Source organism: Capra hircus, chromosome 13 (assembly GCF_001704415.2).
Source record: "Capra hircus breed San Clemente chromosome 13, ASM170441v1, whole genome shotgun sequence".
Taxonomy (NCBI): domain Eukaryota; kingdom Metazoa; phylum Chordata; class Mammalia; order Artiodactyla; family Bovidae; genus Capra; species Capra hircus.
Window position 1 is genome coordinate 50597174 of NC_030820.1, and position 22203 is coordinate 50619376.

Sequence of the window (22203 nt, forward strand, 5' to 3'; positions counted from 1 at the left end):
CAGAGTGAAGTAAGCCAGAAAGAAAAACACCAATACAGTATACTAACACATATATATGGAATTTAGAAAGATGGTAATGATAACCCTGTATGCGAGACAGCAAAAGAGACACCGATGTATAGAACGGATTTTTGGACTCTGTGGGAGAGGGAGAGGGTGGGATGATTTGGGAGAATGGCATTGAAACGTATACTATCATGTAAGAAACGAATCACCAGTCTGTGTTCGATACAGGATGCTTGGGACTGGTGCACGGGGATGATCCAGAGAGATGGTATGGGGTGGGAGGGGGGTTCAGGATTGGGAACTCATCTATACCCGTGGTGGATCCATGTCAATGTATGGCAAAACCAACACAGTATTGTAAAGCAAAATAAAATCCATGAGTCCATGCTGATATAAACAAATGAGGGAGAAAGGGCATCTTTTCCTTACAGAATAATCCCAGTTAATGGACAAGGAATTAGGAAACCATGAAACCACCACTAGGCAAATAATACAGAATTGTTGCAAGCAGGATGTCTTGATGCTAAAATCAGTGGGCACAAGCTTGAGAAAAAATAAATTTTCATAATTTCAACATCTCTCCCCCAACTGATACTGATATTTGCAACTGGTATCGATCAGTTGCAAAGGGGAAAATAGTAACTTTACGATGGGGAGACCCAGTAGACACTGCCATAACCAAGAGATCATGTTTGATACATCAGAATCCTGAAAAACAAGGAAAAACTAAGGAACTGCCACAGATTAGTAAAAGCTAAAGAGATGTAACTAGAGGCAAGCTGGGATCCTGAATTGGATCACAAGATAGGAAAAAAATATTAGTGAAAAAACTGGTGAAATTCAAATAAAATCTGTTTGGTTAATACTGCTACTGCTAAGTCACTTCAGTCATGTCCAACTCTGTGCGATCCCATAGATGGCAGCCCACCAGGCTCCCCCGTCCCTGGGATTCTCCAGGCAAGACTGGAGTGGGTTGCCATTTCCTTCTCCAATGCATGAAAGTGAAAAGTGAAAGTGAAGTCGCCCAGTCGTGTCTGACTCTTTGCGACCCCATGGACTGCAGCCTACCAGGCTCCTCCATCCATGGGATTTTCCAGGCAAGAGTACTGGAGTGGGGTGCCATTGCCTTCTCCTTAGTTAATACTGTATGAGTATTAATATCAAAATATCAGTGTTAATTTCCTGCTTTTGATCATTGTACTATGGTTGTGTAAGATGTGAATATTGGAAAACTAGGGAGAGAAGTATATGCGAACTCTGATATTTTTTGCAGCTTTCCTGTAAGTCCAAAAAAAATTTTTTTTTTTAAACTGGCATGGTATTGACACAAGGTGCATTAGTTTCCCAGGGTTTCTGTAACAAAGAACCACAAGCTAGATGGCTTAAAACAATAGAAATGTATTAATCTCTTACAGTTCTAAAGGCTAGGAGTTCAAAATTAAGGTGTTGGCAGGGCCATGCTACCTCTGAAGGCTACCTGGGGAAGATCTTTCCTTGCCTCTTCCTAGTTCCTGGTGGTTATCAGCAATCCTTGATGTTTTTTGACTGGTAGGGGCATCACTTCTGTTTCTGCCTTTGTCTTCACCTGGCCTTCTTCCCTGTGCCTCTGTATGTCCTCTCATCTTCCTCTAAGAACAACAGTCATATTGGGTTTATGGTCCACCTTCATCATAATATGACCTCATTTTAACTAATAGTCTGCAAAAATTATATTTCCAGTTAAGGTTACATTCTGAAGTAGTTTTATATTAATTTTGAGGGGTCTCTGTTCAATCTAGTACACAAGAATTGACAAATAAACCAATGGGACAGAACAGAAACTAGAAACAGAACCACATACTAGTCTGACTTAAACAGCAGATACATCATGGCAACACAGTGGGGAAGGATCTTTTCAATAAATGAGTCAAATGAAAATCTGCATCTGGGTAAAAAGAATCTTGACCTCTATTTTATGTCATACATACAAATTTCAGATGGATCATAAACCTAAATGTGATAGGTAAAATAAATTATTTTCACAGTACACATACGAGTTTATCTTCATGATCTGGAGGTTGACGAAGATTTCCTTAACTGCACACAAAAAGAACTGATGTCATTGCAAAGAGTTTATAAACAGGGAAGAGTTGATGAACTGGTGCATGGGTGCTCAGTCATTGTCCAACTCTTTGCAACCCCATGGACTGTAGCCTGCCAGGCTCCTCTGTCCATGGCATTATCCAGGCAAGAACACTGGAGTGGGTTGCTATTTCCTCCTCCAGGGGATCTTCCTGACTCAGGAATCGAACCTGAGTCTCCTCCATCAGCAGGCAGATTCTTTATCACTGAGCCACCTGGGAAACCCAACTGGACTTATTAAATTAAAAGCTGTTGTTCATCAAAAGATAACATTAAGAGAATGAAAAAAGCCATAGAGTAGGAGAAAATAATTGCAGTACCCAACAAAGGACTTGCATCTAAAATATTTAAAGAACTTCTACAAATCAATAAGGAAAAGACAGTCAACTCATTTTCTTAAATGGACAAAATACTTGAATAGGCATTTCATAAAAGAATATATCCAGGCAGCTCTCACCTTCTGAGTTGGCCCACACTCTGTCTGTGGAGTATGTTTCTCTCTAAATAAACCCACTTCTTACCGATTACTTTCTCTCACTAAAGTCTTTCTGCAATGAAACTTTAAAGTCTCATTGTAATGAAGCAGAGCTTCATTACATCCAGAGACCAGGTGTGATCTTGAAACCAGGCAGGGCCCTATGGGGCTCCCAAGGATGGAGGCCTTTCTGTCTCCCATTTCTTTTTTTTTTAATTTATTTATTTTTTGGTTGAAGGATAACTGCTTTACAGAATTTTGTTGTCTGTCAAACATCAACATGAATCAGCCATAGGTATACATATGTCCCCTCCCTGTCTCCTGTTTCTTGTAGGCAAGACTTCAGTCTCCCATGACTTTCCCTGAGTTCCAAAGGGTGGGTTAAAACAGATGCTAATCAAAGGAGGAGCAGCAGCCGAGAAACCAGTGAGGCAAGATTAAAGGGACCAGAGAAGCGCATCAGGATTAGGAGACCCATCACCTGAGATGAGATTAAGTGAAAGTCTCTCATGTCTGACTCTGCAACCCCATGGACTATACAGTCCATGGAATTCTCCAGGCCAGAATACTGGAGTGGGTAGCCGTTCCCTTCTCCAGGGGATCTTCCCAACCCAGGGACAGAACCCAGGTCTCCCACGTTGCAGGTGGATTCTTTACCAGCTGAGCCATCAGGAAAGCCCAAGAATACTAGAGTGGGTAGCCTGTCCCTTCTCCAGCAGATCTTCCCGACCCAGGAATCAAACCCAGGTCTCCTGCATTGCAGGGTTATTGAGATTACAGAAGTGCAAGCTCTGCTCACACCCTAATCTTGTTCGATACCACCTTTGAGCCCTTATAAAAACCCTCATCAAGTTCTCTGGGGTTGAGACACATAGTTTTTCAAGGCAGAAACCTGTCCTGTCTCCCTTTGCCTGACAAAACAATAAAGCTATCCTTTTCTGCTTCACTGCCCCGCCTCAAAAAGAAGTATCCAATCAGGCAACAGGCATATGAAAGGGTCCTAAACGTCATTTGGGAAATGCAAAATTAAAACCAAAATGAGAGGGTACTTCTCTGGCAGGCCAGTGGTTAGGACTTCACCATCTAATGCAGGGGATGTGAGTTCAGTCCCTGGTCAGGGAGCTAAGATCCCACATGCCTTGTAGCCAAAAAACCAAAACATAAAACAGAAGCAGTATTCTAACAAATTCAATTAAGATTTTTTTCAAAAAGTCCACATCAGGGCCTTTCCTGGCAGTCTAGTGGTTAAGACTCCCCGCTTCCACTGCAGGGGAATGCTGGTTCAATCCCTGGTCAGAGAACTAAGATCTCACATGCTGCATGGCCAAAATAATAATGATAATAATAATTTATATATATATATATATATATATTTAAAAGTCCACATCAAAAGAAAAGAAAAAGAAAACCAAAATGAGATACCACCGAACACTCACCAGATTGGCCAAAAAGTTTTATTTTTATTTATTTATTTTTTTTACAAGGGAGAAATTTTTCTCAAGATTTACAGGGAAATCTCCTGTGCTCGGGGGGTGGGGGCAGTGAATAGTTTGAATTATGGGATAGTTTTTCAGAAATGCCATTTTTATTACTTTCAGACGGGCACAGTAAATATGCTAGGCTAACAAAATGTTGCCAGGGTGTTTTGCAAATATAGATCTCTGTGTGAATGTATCAGAATGATAGGTAATTAACTTTTATTGTTGATACATCAGTGTGAGCTCTGAAAATGTTTAAAACTGTTTATTCCCTTAAGTGGTTTCACAAGTACCTTTGTCTCTAGACTCTTTTTTTTTTTAATTTTTACTTTATTTTACTTTACAATACTGTATTGGTTTCGCCATACATTGGCATGAATGCGCCACGGGTGTACATGCGTTCCCAAACATGAACCCCCCTCCCACTTGTCTCCCCATAACATCTCTCTGGGTCATCCCCATGCACCAGCCCCAAGCATGCTGTATCCTGCATCGGACATAGACTGGCGATTCGATTCTTACATGATAGTATACATGTTTCAATGCCATTCTTCCAAATCATCCCACCCTCTCCCTCTCCCTCTGAGTCCAAAAGTCCGCTATACACATCTGTGTCTTTTTTGCTGTCTTGCATACAGGGTCATCATTGCCATCTTTCTAAATTCCATATATATGTGTTAGTATCCTGTATTGGTGTTTTTCTTTCTGGCTTACTTAACTCTGTATGATCGGCTCCAGTTTCATCCACCTCATTAGAACTGATTCAAATGTATTCTTTTTAATGGCTGAGTAACACTCCATTGTGTATATGTACCACAGCTTTCTTACCCATTCATCTGCTGATGGACATCTAGGTTGCTTCCATGTCCTGGCTATTATAAACAGTGCTGCGATGAACATCGGGGTACCCGTGTCTCCTTCAGTTCTGGTTTCCTCAGTGTGTATGCCAGCAGTGGGATTGCTGGGTTATAAGGCAGTTCTATTTGCAATTTTTTAAGGAATCTCCACACTGTTCTCCATAGTGGCTGTACTAGTTTGCATTCCCACCAACAGTGTAAGAGGGTTCCCTTTTCTCCACACCCTCTCAAGCATTTATTGCTTGTGGACTTTTGGATCGCAGCCATTCTGACTGGTGTGAAGTGGTACCTCATTGTAGTTTTGATTTGCATTTCTCTGATAATGAGTGATGTTGAGCATCTTGTCTTGTGTTTGTTAGCCATCCATATGTCTTCTTTGGAGAAATGTCTATTTAGTTCTTTGGCCCATTTATTGATTGGGTCATTTATTTTTCTGGAATTGAGCTGCATAAGTTGCTTGTATATTTTTGAGATGAGTTGTTTTGAGATCAGTTGCTTCATTTGCTATTATTTTCTCCCATTCAGAAGGCTGTCTTTTCACCTTGCTTATATTTTCCTTTGTTGTGCAGAAGCTTTTAATTTTAATTAGATCCCATTTGTTTATTTTTGCTTTTATTTCCAGTATTCTGGGAGATGGATCATAGAGGATCCTGTTGTGATGTATGTCAGAGAGTGTTTTGCCTATGTTCTCCTCTAGAAGTTTTATAGTTTCTGGTCTTACATTTAGATCTTTAATCCATTTTGAGTTTATTTTTGTGTGCGGTGTTAGAAAGTGATCTAGTTTCATTCTTTTACAAGTGGTTGACCAGTTTTCCCAGCACCACTTGTTAAAGAGATTGTCTTTACTCTATTGTATATTCTTGCCTCCTCTGTCAAAGATAAGGTGTCCATATGTCTATGGATTTATCTCTGGGCTTTCTATTTTGTTCCATTGATCTTTATTTCTGTCTTTGTGCCAGTACCATACTGTCTTGATGACTGTGGCTTTGTAGTAGAGCCTGAAGTCAGGCAAGTTGATTCCTCCAGTTCCATTCTTCTTTCTCAAGATGGCTTTGGCTATTCGAGGTGTTTTGTATTTCCATACAAATCTTGAAATCATTTGTTCTAGTTCTGTGAAAAATATCGCTGGTAGCTTGATAGAGATTGCATTGAATTTGTAAATTGCTTTGGGTAGTATACTCATTTTCACTATATTGATTCTTCCGATCCATGAACATGGTATATTTCTCCATCTATTAGTGTCCTCTTTGATTTCTTTCATCAGTGTTTAATAGTTTTCTATATATAGGTCTTTAGTTTCTTTAGGTAGATATATTCCTAAGTATTTTATTCTTTTCGTTGCAATGGTGAATGGAATTGTTTCCTTAATTTCTTTTTCTACTTTCTCATTATTAGCGTGTAGGAATGCAAGGGATTTCTGTATGTTGATTTTATATCCTGCAACTTTACTATATTCATTGATGAGCTCTAGTAATTTTCTGGTGGAGCCTTTAGGGTTTTCTATGTAAAGGATCATGTCATCTGTAAACAGTGAGAGTTTTACTTCTTCTTTTCCAATTTGGATTCCTTTTATTTCTTTTTCTGCTCTGATTGCTGTGGCCAAAACTTCCAGAACTATGTTGAATAGTAGCGGTGAAAGTGGGCACCCTTGTCTTGTTCCTGACTTTAGGGGAAATGCTTTCAATTTTTCACCATTGAGGATAATGTTTGCTGTGGGTTTGTCATATATAGCTTTTATTATGTTAAGGTATGTTCCTTCTATTCCTGCTTTCTGGAGAGTTTTTATCATAAATGGATGTTGAATTTTGTCAAAGGCCTTCTCTGAATCTATTGAGATAATCATATGGCTTTTATTTTTCAATTTGTTAATGTGGTGAATTACATTGATTGATTTGCGGATATTGAAGAATCCTTGCATCCCTGGGATAAAGCCCACTTGGTCATGGTGTATGATCTTTTTAATGTGTTGTTGGATTCTGATTGCTAGAGTTTTTTTGAGGATTTTTGCATCTATGTTCATCAGTGATATTGGCCTGTAGTTTTCTTTTTTTGTAGTATCTTTGTCAGGTTTTGGTATTAGGGTGATGGTAGCCTCATAGAATGAGTTTGGAAGTTTACCTTCCTCTGCAATTTTCTGGAAGAGTTTGAGTAGGATAGGTGTTAGCTCTTCTCAAAATTTTTGGTAGAATTCAGCTGTGAAGCCGTCTGGACCTGGGCTTTTGTTTGCTAGAAGATTTCTGATTACAGTTTCATTTTCTGTGCTTGTGATGGGTCTGTTAAGATTTTCTATTTCTTCCTGGTTCAGTTTTGGAAAATTGTACTTTTCTAAGAATTTGTCCATTTCTTCCACGTTGTCCATTTTATTGGCATATAATTGCTGATAGTAGTCTCTTATGATCCTTTGTATTTCTGTGTTGTCTGTTGTGATCTCTCCATTTTCATTTCTAATTTTATTGATTGGATTTTTCTCTCTTTGCTTCTTGATGAGTCTGGCTAATGGTTTGTCAATTTTATTTATTCTTTCAAAGAACCAGCTTTTGGCTTTGTTGATTTTTGCTATGGTCTCTTTTGTTTCTTCTGCATTTATTTCTGCCCTAATTTTTAAGATTTCTTTCCTTCTACTAACTCTGGGGTTCTCCAGTTCTTCCTTTTCTAGTTGCTTTAGGTGTAGAGTTAGGTTTTTTATTTGACTTTTTTCTTGTTTTTTGAGGTATGCCTATATTGCTATGAACTTTCCTCTTAGCACTGCTTTTATAGTGTCCCACAGGTTTTGGGTTGTTGTGTTTTCATTTTCATTAGTTTCTATGCATATTTTGATTTCTTTTTTGATTTCTTCTGTGATTTGTTGGTTATTCAGAAGTGTGTTGTTCAACCTCCATATGTTGGAATTTTTAATAGTTTTTCTCCTGTAATTGAGATCTAATCTTAATGCACTGTGGTCAGAAAAGATGCTTGGAATGATTTTGATTTTTTTTAATTTATCAAGGTTAGATTTATGGCCCAGGATGTGATCTATCCTGGAGAAGTTTCCATGAGCACTTGAGAAAAAGGTGAAATTCATTGTTTTGGGGTGAAATGTCCTATAGATATCAATTAGGTCTAACTGGTCTAATGTATCATTTAAAGTTTGTGTTTCTTTGTTAATTTTCTGTTTAGTTGATCTGTCCATAGGTGTGAGTGGGGTATTAAAGTCTCCCACTATTATTGTGTTATTGTTGATTTCCCCTTTCATACTTGTTAGCATTTGTCTTACATATTGTGGTGCTCCTGTATTGGGTGCATATATATTTATAATTGTTATATCTTCTTCTTGGATTGATCCTTTGATCATTATGGAGTGGCCTTGTCTCTTTTCACAGCGTTTGTTTTAAAGTCTATTTTATCAGATATGAGTATTGCCACTCCTGCTTTCTTTTGGTCTCTATTTGCGTGGAATATCTTTTTCCAGCCCTTCACTTTCAGTCTGTATGTGTCCCTTGTTTTGAGATGGGTCTCTTGTAAGCAGCATATAGAGGGGTCTTGTTTTTGTATCCATTCGGCCAGTCTTTGCCTTTTGGTTGGGGCATTCAACTCATTTACGTTTAAGGTAATTATTGATAAGTATGATCCCATTACCATTTACTTTATTGTTTTGGGTTCGGGCTTATACACCCTTTTTGTGTTTCCTGTCTAGAGAATATCCTTTAGCATTTGTTGGAGAGCTGGTTTGGTGGTGCTGAATTCTCTCAGCTTTTGCTTGTCTGGAAAGCTTTTGATTTCTCCTTCATATTTGAATGAGATCCTTGCTGGGTACAGTAATCTGTGCTGTAGGTTATTTTCTTTCATCACTTTAAGTATGTCTTGCCATTCCCTCCTGGAAGACTGGCCAAAAAGTTTTAAACTGACCTTACCAAGCTGTGGCAAAGATGTGGAACAACTAGAACTTTCATGTACACTACCTACCCATAGGAGTAAAATTTGTACAAGCACTTTGGAGCAGCAGTTCTACTCCTAGGTATACACTCAACAGAAATGAGTCCATGTGTCCACTAAAAGACATGCAGAAGAATTTGTATAGCAGCTTTATTTGTAATAGCCCCAAACTGAAAGTAACCTAAATATTTGTCAACAGTGGAATGGATAATTTCATATTTATTCATAAAATGGAACACTATGTCAGTCAAAAATAACAATTACTGCAGCAACATGGATGCATTTCTCAAGTAATTGTTGACTGACAGAAGTCAACACAGAAAAGTATACACCAAATGATCCATTTATGTGAAGGTCAAAAACAATCATAGTTAATCTACAGTGATAAAAATTAGGAGTTTTAGGGGTGAATGTTGATTGGGAAGAGTCATTTCAGGGATGCTGGAAATGTTCTATGTACTGATCTGGGTGATAAACTAGTGTGTATAATTATTTTTTTAATATGTATATTCTTGAGTCTTTTGTTCATTATTAGATGTATATTATACTTCAATTTTTAATTAAGGAAAATGTGATATATTAAATATTATAAATAGAAAAAGAATTGAGGCTTCATTAAAATATTTTAGATTTTGTTTTAATGAGATTGTACTTGATCTTATATGTTTGGATAATGTTTTATGGTTCACTGGTCTCTTTCTCATAACATAGTAGTGGGTATGTCATTTGAGTGTATTCTAGAATAAAGATTCTAGATTTTAAACCATAAATGATACAAATTAATACCAAAAATAGGAAGTTTAAAATTTTTTTCAAAGTCATATGGAAATCTCAATATTGTATTGCTCATTTCTGTCTTTTAGGCTAAGACATCAAGCACACAAAGAATTTTATGCCTACAAACAGGTGAGAGAGATTTACTTAAGACTAGCTTTAATCTTGTTTTTCACCAAATAATGAGGGCTCAGATTTCCACGCATATTTTGAACTGAAACTGGATTTGCTTGTGTTCATTTTAGCATTTTGCTTGTCAGTTTGCAGTACAATACACTTCACTTTAAGTATTCTTAAGTATTACTTGAAGTTATAGAGAGTTCAAACGATAAAATAATACAATTTAACAGGGAACTCTGGCAAACATTTTGCTAAAGGGAAATGTTGTAGCTTAAAATCCTAAAGTTACTATTATTCTAATGGAGTTCAGAGGTCCAGTAAATGAATTTTTTACCTTCCTCCTTGTTAAAAGACATACTAGTTCCTTGGAGGTAACCAGTTGTATTATACTGATCTCATCTCCTCCCCTTTTATTTTAAATATTAATTCACATCATACCACTGAGAAGTCCAGATACTTCTGTCATTGTTGTTAATTCCTTGCCCTTAGTACTGTCCCTTTGCTGATTTGTTCCTTAAGGTAATAAATCTAGCTTTTCTTGAAGGCCCGTAAAATTATTTTTTTCTTCCATGTGTCTTCCATTAATATTTTACCACTGACACCAAACAGTGGGCCTAGGTGTTCCTTAATTTTCCTTTGAAATTATTTTTGTCATTCTTAGTAGTTTGGGAGCGGGGGAGAAGGGAGGGCACAAACTTCAGTTTATTTGGGTCTTTACTCTTGCCGATACTGATGTTACAGAACCATGTCATCATTTTAGAATTACATATCTTTTTGTCCATCTTTTGTCTGTGTTGCTTTGAAATCTGAGCTCATTGGTGAGTTCCTTAGATGTCCACACTGATATTCATAGGTAACCCCACTCTTCTCCATGGGTCCCATAGGATTCATTTACAGAGATAAATGTCTTAGTTTTCTAATGGAATGAATCTGTTTGTCTCAATTTTGTCTCAAATTGTTTTTTGAGAAACCTTTGTACGGTTTTCCGCAGTTAGTGGCTGCACCAACTTACGTTCCCACCAACAGCATAGAAGAATTCCCTTTTTTTCCACACCCTCTCCAGCATTTGTTATTTGTAGATTTCTTAATGCTGGCCTTTCTGACTGGTGTGAGGTGGCACTCATTGTAGTTTTGATTTGCATTTCTCTGATAATCTGTCCATTTTTCAATTGTATTGTTTTTTATTACTGAGTTGTATGAGTTGTTTATATATTTTGGAAATTAAGCCCTTTTCAGTCACATCATTTTTGACTGAAATGTCAGTTGTGACACACATTTTCTCCCAGTCTGTAGGTTATCTTTTCATTTTGTTTATGGTTTCCTTTGGGCTTCTCAGGTGACTCAGTGGTAAAGAATCTACCGACCAATGCAGGAGACAGGGATTTGATCCCTGGGTGGGAAGATGCCCTGGAGGAGGAAATGGCAACTCACTCCAATATTCTTAGGGTAGAATCCCATGGACAGAGGAACCTGTTGGGCTGCTGTCCATGGGGTGGCAAAGAGTTGGACACAATTGAGCACGCATGCATGCATGCAGTCTCCATAAAGTTAGGTTAGGGACAACACCTGGATGAATTTCAAGCCCATTTATATAACTCTAGATAGAGCTAAAGTTTTCTGAGGATAGTGATGTGTAATAATAAGCAAAGCTTCAAAAATTAAGGTTGACCTTACCTTTCATTCTTTTACAAATTACCAGTCAGTCCCATGAGTCAAAACTGTGTTTTACCAAATCATGAGGCAAGCAATCTCATTTACTTTCCCCCCATATTAGCAATTACTCCAGATTGGTGTGTATTAATGTTGTCTCCCAGAATTTAATCTGTTCTCAAAGAGATTTTAAAATTGCCTATAAGAATATTTCACCATTGCTCAAGTTAAAAGAATATTGCTGAAATGTTCTGTCTCAAAGTGTAAAAGAGATTCTCCCCATTACTGAAAATGAGGTGATATGAGCTATATACATAAGAATATAAAAGAAAAATATTTGTGAGTAAAATGAGACATATTTTAAATTACAGATATAAACAGGCATAAAAGCATACATTTTTGTCTTACAGGTTATATTAAAAGAAAAAGTAAAAGAACTGAATTTGCATGAGGTAAGTTGCCTGTAAGTGTTTTAATCTGTTCTTGAGTATATTTGGGGGCTTCCCAGGTGGCTCAGTGGTAAAGAATCCGCCTGCTAATACAGTAGACATGGAAGACTCATGTTTGATCCCTAGGTCAGAAGAGCACCTGGAGTAGGAAATAGCAACCTACTCCAGTATTCTTACCTGGAAAATTCCATGGACTGAGGAGCCTGGTGGGCTACAGTCCATGGGGTTGCAAAGAGTCAGACACAACTGAGCACACACACCACCACTGAGTGTATTCTAATAGAAATGGTATGCTGTGGTATGCTGAAACATCTTTATTTTCAGAAGCTGGGAAAAAAATAGGCTTATTTTGATCAGCTTAATATAATATTTCAAGGTGAGGTCACATAAAAATCCATTTTGTAAAGACTTACAAGAGAGTAAAATAACTCATTTTTAATGGGGTTGTTGCCAACATAAGATTTCATAGCAGCAGGGATGCTGCTTTCTGTCCATACTATGTAAGTAGGAGACAGATCTAAACAAGTTTTTCTACTCTAGGTGACTTGCATTAATTTCACTCTTAAAAATGTTCCCAGTTTTTTCTTACCAATGCCACAAAAAAGGCAGTGATTGCTTCATGACAGTGGGGATTTGGGGAGGTGAGATGGAAAGATAGAATGGGGAAGAACATACAAGGAGAGATAAGAACTCTTACAGTTACCTAGTGATGAGGTTGTGGGGTTGGGATATTCACTATGTTGTTATGCTTTCTAAATTAAATGCAAAAGTGTGTGTGTGTCCTGCTGTACACCTTAAGACAAATAATCTATAATAATTCTTGTTTATTTTATTCCTGTGTTGCCTCTGATTATAAATGTTCAGAATTTTTATTTTTAGAGCCCTATCTCTTCCACCCTCACTGAGTTTTTTAATTGGTGTTTAAAGTAAGGGCTTGAAAAGCTTCACATTATAATACTTATGTTTTATATAACCTAACTGTGGTGAAGCTACATTGCCAATCTCTTCAAAGAGAGTTAATTTGTAAAAGTATTTGAATAATAATAAAAATAATGATTTATGTTATTGTTGAACACTTTGAAGTCATCTGCTGCTTTTTTGGGCTTCCCTGGTGGCTCAGACGGTAAAAAGGAATCTGCCTGCAATGCAAGAGACCTGGGTTCATTTCCTGGATCAGGCAGATCCCCTGGAGAAGGGAATGGCAACCCATTCCAGTGTTCTTGCCTGGAGAATTCCATGGACAGAGGAGCCTGGCAGGCTACAGTCCATGGAGTCGCAGAGTGGGACACAACTGAGCAACTCACACACACACTGCTTCTTTGCTCTTTCTGCATATATTTTATCAAAGAGTTGATATGGTACACCATCCTCATTGCATAGTGGTAAGTATCCCCGCCTGTGATGCGGGAGACCAGGGTTCCCCATCCGGGAGGCAACACGCCCTTTGGGCTTCCCTGATAGCTCAGCTGGTACAGAATCTGTACAGCATTTCAGACCTAATCATGGATTAAACTCAAGCATCAGTTACTATTTGACTTTAAAAATTTTCCCAAATCAGTAATAGAAAGTGATCCTCTTCTGTTTAGGGTCATTTTGATGACCATAATTGAAAAGATCAAATTCTAACACACATTAACAATATTGAATAACCATGTTTGTCAGGAATAGAAGTCTTCCTTATTGGTTTGACCCATTAGTTTAGAATTTTTATCCTGAATAAGTACATTGTGGTGTATCATTTTGTATCAGAATTGTTATCCCAGCTGCACCTATCAATTCCAGTTTCACTGTAACTAAGAAAACCCAACCTGGCTGTACAGCTGTTTTCAGAGGCTGATTATATATTTTTCACAATTCATTTGGTTCTTTTTGGATGCATCTCTTTGTGTTGAAACTATTTTTTGTCAAACTTCTTTGTGTTGTTTGAATCTGTGGATACAGATGAACTAAAGATACAAAGGAACCATGGATACAGAGGGCTGACTAGAAATTATACACGGATTTTTCAACTGCATGGAGGGTCAGCACCCATAGCCCCCTGCATTATGTTCCAGGGTCAACTATAATTTTAAAAGTTACTGAATACATAAAATATATCAGACATTGTAATAAACCATGGAGACACAAAGAAATATAATTAATCTCTGCTTTTAAGACATTACCCATCTGTTACAGAAGACTATAAATGAGAGTCACACAAGAGTGTACAGAAGGGTGCCTTGTGTTATCTGAAGTAACAGTGAGAAGCTCTTGAGGGGTCCACTATTGCACAATTGCTTCTTCTTGGCTTTTGCTCCCCTAATGGAACCTTCCTGGGACCTGCAGACTCAGCTGCCCAAACACCACCCACTCCTCCAACTTCTTAGACCACTCTACAGCTACAATTATTTATATCACTTTTTGTTTACATTGTTCTACCAGTCTAGGAGTCAAGCAACACTCAACATGTGAAACTAAGGAGATGATGTGTACATATTAAAATTATGAGAATATATTGCCCTTCTGTAAAGAAAAAATACCTTCTTTTAAAACCCATAGCCTTCCTTGTTTACCTTTTCTTCCTCCATCTTTTAATAGAGACATAGATCCAGAGAAACAGATTTCTGAGAGAAAATAATAGGACAGTCATGTAAGTGGGATAATAAATTACATCTAATGGAATCTAGGTATCAAGAGAAACAGAAAGGTGCCCTGAAAGCTGTGACACACTGGGGAATGCAAGGTCTTGTGTTAAAGAAATTGTCAGCACTCAGCTCCAGGGAAATATAGGCCAGCTTTCGCCAGATCTGAGTTTTAAGAAAAGCCCGAGAGCCTTGTCATTTGCATTTAGTCTTTGATTTGTTCACCACAGTATCCCCAGATCTGGTTATGGTGAGTGGTTGCTTTCTCTATTAAATCTTTTTTCACTTTTATCAAAAATCAAAGGGCCATATTTTTATGAGTCTATTTCTGTATTCTGTATTCTGTTCTATTGATTTTTGTGCCTATTTCCCTTCACCAGTACCACAGTTTTAATTATTGTACCTTTATAGCAAGTCTTAAAATCAGGTATATGATTCTGCCAACTTTATTTTTTTTTCCCAAAACTGTTTTAGCTGGTCTAGTTCCTTTGCTCTTTCATGTAAATTGTAGTAGCAACTTGTCTATAACTACACACACACAGAGACACAAACATCTTGCTTTTTTATTATTATTTGCATTAAATATGTAAATCAGTTAGGGGGAAATTGGCATCTTTACTATGTTGAGTCATCTGATCTGTAAACACATTATGTCTATTTATATTTGAAATAGTGTTTTTATAAACAGCATATAGTTATGTTTTTTAATCCACCCTGCCAATCTATCTTTTAATTGATGTGCTTAGACTATTTATGTTTAATGCAATTATTGCTATGTTTGGACCTAGGTCAACTCTTTTTTATCATCTGCTTTTCCCCCTCTTTTTTATTCCTTTGTTTCCCTTTCTTACCTTCTTTTGGGTCATTTAAACATTCATAAAATCATATGATTTTATCTTTTTGTATAATTTTGTAGTGGTTGCTTAGGGATTACAAATTAAATACCTAGAATCAGTTTTTTAGCACTTCAGTTGCAATGTAGAAACCTTCCCACCATATAGATCTTTACTTTTACCCCTATATATAGTAAGTATATAGCATCTATATACATTGAAAATCCCATCAGACAGTGTTGTATTTTTTACTTTCAACCATTAGATATATTTTAAAGAATTCTGGAGGGGAAAAATAGTTTGTTGTTCCAAGTTTCCTTCTTATGTAATTTTCCTTCTATCTGATGAATCTGGTTTAGCAATTCTTTTAGAGCAGATCTGCTGGCTATGAATTCTGTTACTTTGCTTTCAGCTGAGAATATCTTCATTTCACCTTTATCCCTAGGTTGACATTTCTTTTCCCTCAGCGCTTTTAAAATGTTGTGCCTCTTCCTTCTGACCTCTGTGGTGTCTGATGAGAAAAATGTAGTCATTCAACTCACTGGTCTCCTGTCAGTAATGTGTCATTTTTCTCAGGCTGCTTTCAAGATTTTTTTCTTTGCCTTTTGTTTGCAACATTTTGATTATGATTTGTCTCAGCATGGATTTCTTTGGGTTTTTCCTATTTGGAGTTTACTCAGCTTCATAAATATGTAGATTTGTCTTTCACCAAGCTTTTTAGCTATTATTTCTTCAAATATTTTTTCTGTATTGTGCTCTTTCTATCCTGCCACTCTCCCAGAGAAAGCCCCATCCACCTTCTGTGGCCATGTGGGCCAGTCAGAACCTTAGGCCTGTATCTACAACATTACAATACAGTGATACAGACATTTATGTAGCTTCCAAATTTGAGCACGTTTGGGTCCATTCCCTTTTCTGTTAGGGTGATATTGCATAAAGGAAAGGAGAATCTACTTCCTGCATCTCAGCAGCTAGGATCCTAGCTGCACAAGGACCAGGAAAACTCCTGGGTCAGGCAGAGAGTGAATGAGGAGTCATGTAGCAAACATGCTATGGCCTTGCTCTACCTTAGTTTCCACAGGAAGAGACTCTAGGAAGGTAACCCCATGAAGTCGCCCCTTGTGTAAAAGGAAGTTAAAAACATCTTTTCCGGACTTCCCTGATGGTCTAGTGGTTAAGAATCTGCCTGCCAGACAAGTTCTTTACCACTAGCGCCACCTTTAATATCTATATACATATACATACACATATATATAAAAAACTGAGTCACTTTGCTATATACCTGAAACACTGCAAATCAACTATATTTCAATTTTAAAAATTAACATTAAAAAAAATTTTAGGGACTTCTGTGGTGGTCCAGTGGCTAAGACTCTATGCTCCCAAAGTAGAGGGTTCAGTCCCTCTTGAGGGAACCAGATCCTACAGGTCACAAGTAAGACCTGGTAACAGCCAAATAATAAAATAAATATTTTTTAATTAAAAAAAAAAAAAGAATCTGCTGTCAATGCAGGGGACACAGTTTGATCCCTGGTCCAAGAAGATCCCACATGCCACAGGGCAACTCAGCCCATGCAGCACCACTACTGAGCCCAAATGCCACAACTGCTGAAGCCAGAGCACCTAGAGCCCATGCTCTACAAGAGAAGCCACAGCAATGAGAAGTCTGCACACCACAGCTAGAGTAGCCCCTACTCACTGCAACTAGAGAAAGCCCCTGGGCAGCAACAAAGACCCAGCACAGCCAAAAATAAATGAAATAATTTTTTTCTTTAGAGTATTTTTCCTTCTCACTTCCCCACAAGCCCACTCCTTTCCCTTTGGTCCAGTGAGGAGGTGACTCTGTTGCTACAAGTTTTGCCATCTCCCTTTCTTATGTGGGAGGAGATTTTAAACCCACTCATCTTTCTGAGATTACTGATCAATCTTCTTATAAATCACATTACTGAAATTTATTCTTAAATTATAAATACTTAGAACCCAACTGAGGTTTGTCCCAAGTTTACATTGTAAAAAATTGTTTAAAAAGAAAAAAAGCCCAAAGCATGTATGGGGAACTGACAATATTCAGGACCCTAGAGACTGAATGAGTAGAGTATAGTCCTTCCCTTCCCTCAGAGCACTGTTCCCACAGGGGAGAAAGTCATAAGCCAGTGAGGCTAGGACAGTATGGGCTGAGAACACGGATACATGAAGGCCATGGAAGGGCCTGCCCATTGTACTTCAGTTTGGAGCAAGAAAGTCAGATCCCTCCTGAGCAGCACAGCCATGTGTAGGTTGCTTTCATAGCTTTCAGATTCCAACATTAAATGACACCTCTGAATTGGGAATGCTGCCTTTGCAAATATATGATTATCCTTGTAACTATTCAAGGAAAAGTATAATAATTATTGTCCACTACCACCATCAAAGAATGATTGTCTATTTAAAAGAAAATCATTTTGGCTAAATTACATAAGCTGTGGGTCATTTTCATTGTAGGACATTGTCTTCCCCATGTGACTCTCCATTCCCTAGCTCACATTTGAGGTAAATTTACAGATTGTGTCAGCCCCTTGGAAAATGTCAAGCCCTTCCTTCTTGGGCATCTTAGGGACCATGTACTCTGTGAGCACTAGAAAATTAGTCTTCTGCCCAGTGTGCTGTGGCCCCCAAAGCCATTTTCCCTTGATGTTGTTTTATTTCTGAGTATAATGTCAATGTTAAAAAAATGTAATCATGTATTCCAGGTGGCAAGATTACCAAGATGTCTGTTTCTTCATATAGTTTATCTCAGGAGCAAGGGAACTCACACTATAAAAAAATTAGGTTAGGTAAGGTAAGTGTTATTCCTTGTTTTGCTTTTATAGCAGTTGAGGTTTTAAAAGTTGAAGAGAATGGACATATCCTCCAACTTCTGAGTGTGGAGGAAAAAAGGTGGCCCTTTATCTTTTTTAGTCTGGAGCCTTCATGTTATGATGCCCCTATTGTACCCACAAACTTGAAGCTTCTGCTGTTCCCCAAGCTGCAAAAATTACTCTGGAATGCCAGCTCCCTTCTATTCTCTGAAGAGCTGTCAGTTAACTTGCTATTGACTAGTGGATTTTTGCCAAAACTAATGCCTGTGGCTGGTGATTTTTATTTTGGCTGGCCAAAAATCAGTTCTGTTGTCTCACTAACACTTTTCAGGTTATTACATTCAATAGTTACACCTGACACACCTGTAAAGTCTTCTGCAGCACCACGAGCTTCATTTTCACTTTCCATATCAGAATCAATCACTAAGGTTTTTGTCATTTTGTTGGCCTAATAAGAGAACAAAAGCAAAGGAGAAAAGGAAAGATATAAGCATCTGAATGCAGAGTTCCAGAGAATAGCAAAAAGAGCCTTCTTCAGCGATCAATGCAAAGAAATAGAGGAAAACAACAGAATGGGAAAGACTAGAGATCTCTTCAAGAAAATTAGAGATACCAAGGGAACATTTCATGCAAAGATGGGCTCAGTAAAGGACAGAAATGGTCTGGACCTAACAGAAGCAGAAGATATTAAGAAGAGGTGGCAAGAATACACAGAAGAACTGCACAAAAAAAGATCTTCACGAACAAGATCATCACAATGGTGTGATCACTCACCTAGAGCCAGACATCCTGGAATGTGAAGTGACGTGGGCCTTAGAAAGCATCAATATGAACAAAGCTAGTGGAGGTGATGGAATTCCAGTTGAGCTATTTCAAATCCTGAAAGATGATGCTGTGAAAGTGCTGCACTCAATATGCCAGCAAATGTGGAAAACTCAGCAGTGGCCACAGAACTGGAAAAGGTCAGTTTTCATTCCAGTCCCAAAGAAAGGCAATACCAAAGAATGCTCAAACTACCGCACAATTGCACTCATCTCACATGCTAGTAAAGTAATGCTTAAAATTCTCCAAGTCAGGCTTCAGCAATATGTGAACCGTGAACTTCCAGATGTTCAAGCTGGTTTTAGAAAAGGCAGAGGAACCAGAGATCAAATTGCCAACATCCGCTGGATCATGGAAAAAGCAAGAGAGTTCCAGAAAAACATCTATTTCTGTTTTATTGACTATGCCAAAGCCTTTGACTGTGTGGATCACAATAAACTGTGGAAAATTCTATAAGAGATGGGAATACCAGACCACCTAACCTGTCTCTTGAGAAACCTCTATGCAGGTCAGGAAGCAACAGTTAGAACTGGGCATAGAACAATAGACTGGTTCCAAATAGGAAAAGGAGTACGTCAAAGCTGTATATTGTCACCCTGCTTATTTAACTTCTGTGCAGAGTACATCATGAAAAACGCTGGGCTGGAAGAAGCACAAGCTGGAATCAAGATTTCTGAGAGAAATATCAATAACCTCAGATATGCAGATGACACCACCCTTATGGCAGAAAGTGAAGAGGAACTAAAGAGCCTCTTGATGAAAGTGAAAAAGGACAGTGAAAAAGTTGGTTTAAAGCTCAACATTCAGAAAACTAAGATCATGGCATCTAGTCCCATCACTTCACGGAAATAGATGGGGAAACAGTGGAAACAGTGTCAGACTTTATTTTGGGGGACTCCAAAATCACTGCAGATGCTGATTGCAGCCATGAAATTAAAAGACGCTTCTCCTTGGAAGGAAAGTTATGACCAACCGAGATGGCATATTCAAAAGCAGACATTACTTTTCCAACAAAGGTCCATCTAGTCAAGACTATGGATTTTCCAGTGGTCATGTATGGATGTGAGAGTTGGACTGTGAAGAAAGCTGAGCACCAAAGGATTGATGCTTTTGAACTGTGGTGTTGGAGAAGATTCTTGAGAGTCCCTTGGACTGCAAGGAGATCCAACCAGTCCATTCTAAAGGAGATCAGTCCTGGGTGTTCTTTGGAAGGAATGATGCTAAAGCTGAAACTCCAGTACTTTGGCCACCTCATGTGAAGAGTTGACTCATTGGAAAAGACTCTGATGCTGGCAGGGATCGGGGACAGGAGGAGAAGGGGACGACAGAGGATGAGATGGCTGGATGGCATCACCAACTTGATGGACATGAGTTTGGGTGAACTCCAGGAGTTGGTGATGGACAGGGAGGCCTGGCGTGCTGCAATTCATGGGGTCACAAAGAGTCGGACATGACTGAGTGACTGAACTGAACTGAATATTCATATCTGAATTAGAAGTGTATTCTGAAAAATCATCTTCTGATACACTATTATATACGTTGCACAGACAACAGAGAAAGTATCTGCATAAAATTTACTGGAAAATTCTTATTTACTCAAAATTTCACAGTGTGTCATTTTTGAAAATTTTATGGCAATAAACTTGCATTTATAACATACACAAAGTTGGAAGAAAAATCCAACAGAGCAAAATGTGAATGATCATGACAATCTTAAGTTGTATAATGAACCCTTGATCAATTTTAAACTCTAACAACTTCACATGGTAATGTTAATTGTATCACTCTCAAAAAATGTATTAATACATCTCTGGTCAATAATGTTCAGGTACCAAAAGATGAATTAATATATCTCTAGAGTCAATAATGTGTTAAGGACCTTTCTGCCTTTTATCATGTAAAACAAATGGACTCAAGTATCTATGCAATGACCAATCAGTAAATGTATGTCCTAGCCCAATTTCTGGCAGAGCTGATAGGATCTGTTCTTTGACTTTGAAAAATGAAGAGTGATTTCCTGTCTCATTTTGTAAGGCCAGTGTCATCTTGATATCAGGACCAGTCAGTGATATCATAAAAAAGAAAAAAGCTCCAAATCAGTATCACTTATGAATATAGTTGCAAAAATCTTCAACAAACACCAGCAAACCAAAATCAGCAGCATATAAAAAGGATTATAATTTGTCCCAGGAATACAGAGTTGATTCAACAAAGGAAAATCAGTCAATGTAATACACCCAATTGATAGAATAAAGGGGTAGGGAGAACACATGACCACCTGAATAGATGCAGAAAAAGCATTTGACAAAATTCAACATTCTTTTGTTTATGATTTCTTTTTTTTTTTATTTAAATTTTATTTTTTTACTTTACAATACTGTATTGGTTTTGCCATACATTGACATGAATCCACCACAGGTGTACATGAGTTCCTAACCCTGAACCCCCCTCCCACCTCCCTCCCCATAACATCTCTCTGGGTCATCCCAGTGCACCAGCCCCAAGCATCCTGTATCCTGTATCAAACCTAGACTAGCGATTCGTTTCTTACATGATAGTATACATGTTTCAATGCCATTCTCCCAAATCATCCCACCCTCTCCCTCTCCCTCTGAGTCCAAAAGTCTGCTCTATACATCTGTGTCTCTTTTGCTGTCTTGCATATAGGGTTATCATTACCATCTTTCTAAATTCCATATATATGTGTTAGTATACTGCATTGGTGTTTTCTTTTCTGGCTTACTTCACTCTGTATAATCGGCTCCAGTTTCATCCACCTGATTCAAATGTATTCTTTTTAATGGCTGAGTAACACTCCATTGTGTATATGTACCACAGCTTTCTTATCCATTCATCTGCTGATGGACATCTAGGTTGCTTCCATGTCCTGGCTATTATAAACAGTGCTGCAATGAACATTGGGGTACCCGTGTCTCTTTCAGTTCTGGTTTCCTCAGTGTGTATGCCCAGCAGTGGGATTGCTGGGTCATAAGGCAGTTCTATTTGTAGTTTTTTAAGGAATCTCCACACTGTTCTCCATAGTGGCTGTACTAGTTTGCATTCCCACCAACAGTGTAAGAGGGTTCCCTTTTTTCCACACCCTCTCCAGCATTTATTGCTTGTGGACTTTTGGATCGCAGCCAGTCTGACTGGTGTGAAATGGTACCTCATTGTGGTCTTGATTTGTATTTCTCTGATAATGAGTGATGTTGAGCATCTTTTCATGTGTTTGTTAGCCATCCGTATGT

The 22203-nt window shown here is 38.1% G+C and overlaps 1 protein-coding gene across 1 annotated transcript in view; it reads left to right on the forward strand.

The window, feature by feature from the left end:
* The window catches only part of RNF24 (ring finger protein 24), a 116461-nt gene that overhangs the window by 76345 nt on the left and 17913 nt on the right, over positions 1-22203 (forward strand). Inside the window, exons 3-4 of the mRNA XM_018057390.1 lie at positions 9713-9755; positions 11804-11845. Coding sequence (XP_017912879.1) covers positions 9713-9755; positions 11804-11845 — 85 coding nt within the window. The remainder of the gene's footprint in view (positions 1-9712; positions 9756-11803; positions 11846-22203) is intronic.